We start from the raw sequence: 3,986 nt of genomic DNA on the forward strand, positions 1-3,986 counted from the left end.
ATTAATAATTTAGGATTAATTCTGTTGGGTTTATACATTACACTTGAGAATCTAAGTACACAATAATCAAAAGAACTCCGTGATTATGGCTATTAATTACAATACCAGCGAAATATACCGTAATAACAAAATTGCACGTTAGCACGTAATTGTACAATGTTTATTAATGCTGTTAAATAGTTAACTCCTCTCGTGCATGCTTTAAAAATAGCAAAACTTGCATTTCCAACATTCCTCCAGTGCTTTGTGGCAGTTTTAAGACGCCTTAGAGTATTGCAACTTACTGTTTATCCGGATTATTATTTACAACTGATCCGTAAAGTCCATTAGTATACACTTGATCTTTGTGTAAATTGGACCTATCTCGCATGAGGTCGCTGAAGGCATAATCCATGGGTGGACGAAAGCCCAATGTTGGGACAAGACCAGTTGTGGAATAAGGCGTCATGAAAGCAAGTCCTCTACTATGAGCTGAATATGCTAAACGCAGGGGATTGAGTCCTAAATGTGGCCCAATGGCATAGGTATTGGGATCTGCAGTAAAATGGGCCGCATTAGGTTGGAGTGGAGAGAAAGCAGACCTGTTGCCCAGAGTCCCAATGGCAGGAGGCACGGTCCCAGCTACCAGAGATCTATGTGATGTAGGTCCTTGAACAGTCTGGTGAGTCCTGTCTCGGAGCCAAGTGTCTTCGGATATTTTTTCTTGCTCTCTATTGTTCAGAATCTGTTCGATAGCTTGGACAACGTCCCCTCCACAACCCTGGAGAACGAGCTCCAGAACGCTCCTTTTGTGTGAAGGGAAAACCCTGGTGAGAATTTCTATGGGAGTCCTTTGACGGGCACCGGTGGAAGGAGTTCCACCTCTCTCGTCCTTGTCTGCCTCCGACCCAGAATCAGAGCCCAGCGGCGTGATGGTCCTTGGGCTATCTTCTCCTTCCTTTAGAACTTTGCAAATTGGGGAACTAAGGAATGATTCTCCATCTCCATTCTCAGATTCAGATCCGTGACGAACATCTGGAGACGAGGTCCCAGGTACGCTGCAAGTACCCGACTCACTGTCACCGGCCACCGGTTTCGCCAAGGACTGTTGAGGAGTAACAGCTCTCGGCATTAAACTTTTTTGAAATAACTCATACTTCTGGAGTTTAGTTTCTGCAAATCAAGTTTAAAATGTATTAAACTGTTGCTATTTGGTGCGATTTTTAAAGATTTACCTTATCTAATATAATTATTGATATAAACAAAATAGTTACAAAGAGAAGATTTTGGAAGTTCACACAATAATTACAGGTCGCATTTTTGATGGGTAAACAACCAGCCACTAGTAAATACATTTACAATCAATACACATACTACCGTCAGAAGTCCGAAACTCAATCTTACCACACAACAATAATCTGAAGAGTTCAGAACTCGTAACCGCTTCTCAGATTTGAAATTGGTTTGCTAAAGCCAAATTCGATTTTTCTTAATTAATTCATCTAATTAAATAAAACAATATTGGTGAAAAACGCACTGTTCAATGTCAGGAGCGACTTCTGCGATAAAGGATCAACAGCAACAAATTATTTTAACATGCAATTTAAACAGAAAGAGAAAATCATGTATCTTCAGGATTACATAGAGTGCCGTGCAAAATATTTTTACAAGTAATCCATTCTCAATATATGTAATGATTATAATAATTGCGTTATTACTAAATTGTTTCAAAGTGTTTATTTACATGGCGGTTGTAATCACTGACACTCAAGCAAGCTTAAACTGGTCTTTATGTCTCGATCCCGTCAAATGAAAAATACACCCAATTCATATTCTTGAACGTTCTCTTCTTTTACACGCGGATTTATATTAATAATTGTGAAACAGTTGTATGAAAAATGTCAAAAATAAGTTAATGCTTACTTTGAATGAAACGGGGGAACCGAAATCCAAAAATATAAATACTTTTATGTGCCAGTTTTCCATGAAGAAGCAGGCAGGGGACGTTTAATTAAGTTTAAATTCCAAGAGATTAATTGGTTAATAATTATTACATCAAAGTGAATAACATCTGAGGCCTAAGTAACTCCATTGAGTATTGGAGCGGAGATAGATCAGAACAGCTTCGAAACTTCCCTGGTAAATCCTGCCCGACACTTAGTTTTAACATATTTTCATGACCGATTTAAATATTTAATTCTCAGAAACAAACAATATTAATCATTTTGAAATTAAAATATCAAAATACAGGTAAATGTATTTTTGTCTGAGATAGGAGTGTTTAAGATTTTTTGCGGTAGAAAACTTTTTAAAATAAGTACGGTTGTTTTTTTTAAACCTAACTGTTATTAAATAGCTTGCGAGGAAATAACTATCGTACAAATTATTGTACAATTGTAGTCAAAGTTTAAAAAAAATTTGATCAAAAGTTTCCAAAAGTTTTGAAAATAAAGTTGTACCTGCGTTCCCCTCAGAGCAGACAGAACCAAACACGTCGTAAGATCGGGAGGGCATCATCCCGTTGGCAGCTGCAAGAGCCAATCCTTCCGCCGTCCCGTACAGAAGTTGCAACTCCCGAGCTTCGTTCTCCTCCTGCGCCTGCTGTCTCCTCAGCGCCACCTGGGCCGCCATCACCCTCTGCCTCTCAGCGATTAGGGTGCACTTGGCACACATGCAATCCTTCCAGCGACAGTAACGCTTGTGGCCCTTCAAAGCGGAGACGACCCCATGGTTCCTGCATCGGGCACACTTGGGAGTCCTGGGGTACTTCTCCGTGGCGCGTAGAAGTAAAGGCGGAGCACGGAGGAGTGTGCCCGCCACCGAGACAGGTATCGCCGTTTGAGTCGTCGGGGTACTGGAAAGCTCTGTACGCAATTCCATTGCTTTAGAATTGCTGGTGCGACTTTCAAAATAGCGACTGAAAATGTCACCCTGGAGCTAGTTCGTAAAAGCTCCGTTGAAATAGTTGAGTTAGCGAGGTATTAATGCGCAGCCAGAATAAGGAAAGACTCTAAGAGCAGTATGAGGAGGCGATTCTATGTATGACATTAGCATTAATGCTACTCGTTACAGAGGTTGAATGAGCCCAGTTCCGCGCTCTCTCTATTGTTGCTGGTTACGTTTTCATTAGAATGAAATTGACAACATGTGGCTCTTGCGATTGGCCGAATGGCACGCGGCTGAAAGCACACTTCTGATTGGCTATGGTTACTGTTACCTAGTGTCCACCTGGATATTTCAAAATAACCAAGTGAAAATTACAACAGTATCTTAAAAGTACGTCTGATATACTAAACTATCTGTTATTTTGCTGGTTGGGGAGGTCAGTTTTTCCTTAGCAAAATACTCATTAAAATGTTTACTCTGTAGGCTGTTAGTGTAATAATACGATGCAGAGAGTAAATCGGGCTTTGAATTCTGGGTAAGTAACAAACATACTTTCTTATTTCCTCTGCTCGTTCCAAAACGGGTTGAAATTGGTTAGCAGGTATTCGAATGAAATAATACATTTTAAATATTTGATAAACTGTATAAGGCAATCCAAATTTTCAATAATCTAGTCGATTTATCAATCTTTGCTGGAAAAGTGAAAGGCGCCACGTAACATTGAAATGTTACATTAAATAATGATACCTTACAATCACAATTTCAGTTCACCAAAATCATACCGTCCAGTGAAACTATGCAACCTTTATTCACCAATGTTAACTTAATTTTGATGAAGGCAAGCAATGTACGAGAAAAAAATGTTTAGCTGTCTTAACGTTTCACCAGAATAATGAACATCAAATATGTAATCTGTATTATTTTCTGCCAGTAATTGTAATCGAACAAAAATCAGCATTTAATCATGTGAGATCACTTTACAACCCAATATAAGTTAGCGATAATGAAGAGTTGGCCTTTTGCCAGAACATTAAGTCAAAGGATCGTTTCAGTGAAAAACAATACAATAGTGTCCCGGCTGGAGGAGCTGTGATGTCTGAAAACTATTGTATCGACATCTT

The 3,986-nt window shown here is 39.3% G+C and overlaps 1 protein-coding gene across 1 annotated transcript; it reads right to left on the minus strand.

Annotated features, from left to right (window-relative positions):
• Nucleotides 1-280: 280 nt before the first annotated feature.
• On the minus strand, nt 281-2,859 carry dmrta2 (DMRT-like family A2). Its single transcript, XM_069936342.1, has 2 exons — nt 2,439-2,859; nt 281-1,152 (listed from the first exon to the last, which is right to left on the minus strand). The coding sequence occupies exons 1-2, from the start codon at nt 2,857-2,859 to the stop codon at nt 281-283; spliced, it is 1,293 nt and encodes a 430-aa protein (XP_069792443.1).
• Nucleotides 2,860-3,986: the final 1,127 nt, after the last annotated feature.

This window comes from Narcine bancroftii, chromosome 5, assembly GCF_036971445.1.
Source record: "Narcine bancroftii isolate sNarBan1 chromosome 5, sNarBan1.hap1, whole genome shotgun sequence".
Taxonomy (NCBI): Eukaryota; Metazoa; Chordata; class Chondrichthyes; order Torpediniformes; family Narcinidae; genus Narcine; species Narcine bancroftii.

Coding starts and splice junctions, on each gene's coding strand:
- dmrta2 (XM_069936342.1), bottom strand. CDS start 2,859: ATGGAATTGCGTACAGAGCTTTCCAGTACCCCGACGACTCAAACGGCG. Junction 1,153..2,438: donor CTGCTCTGAGGGGAACGCAG/GTACAACTTTAT, acceptor CTTGATTTGCAG/AAACTAAACTCCAGAAGTAT.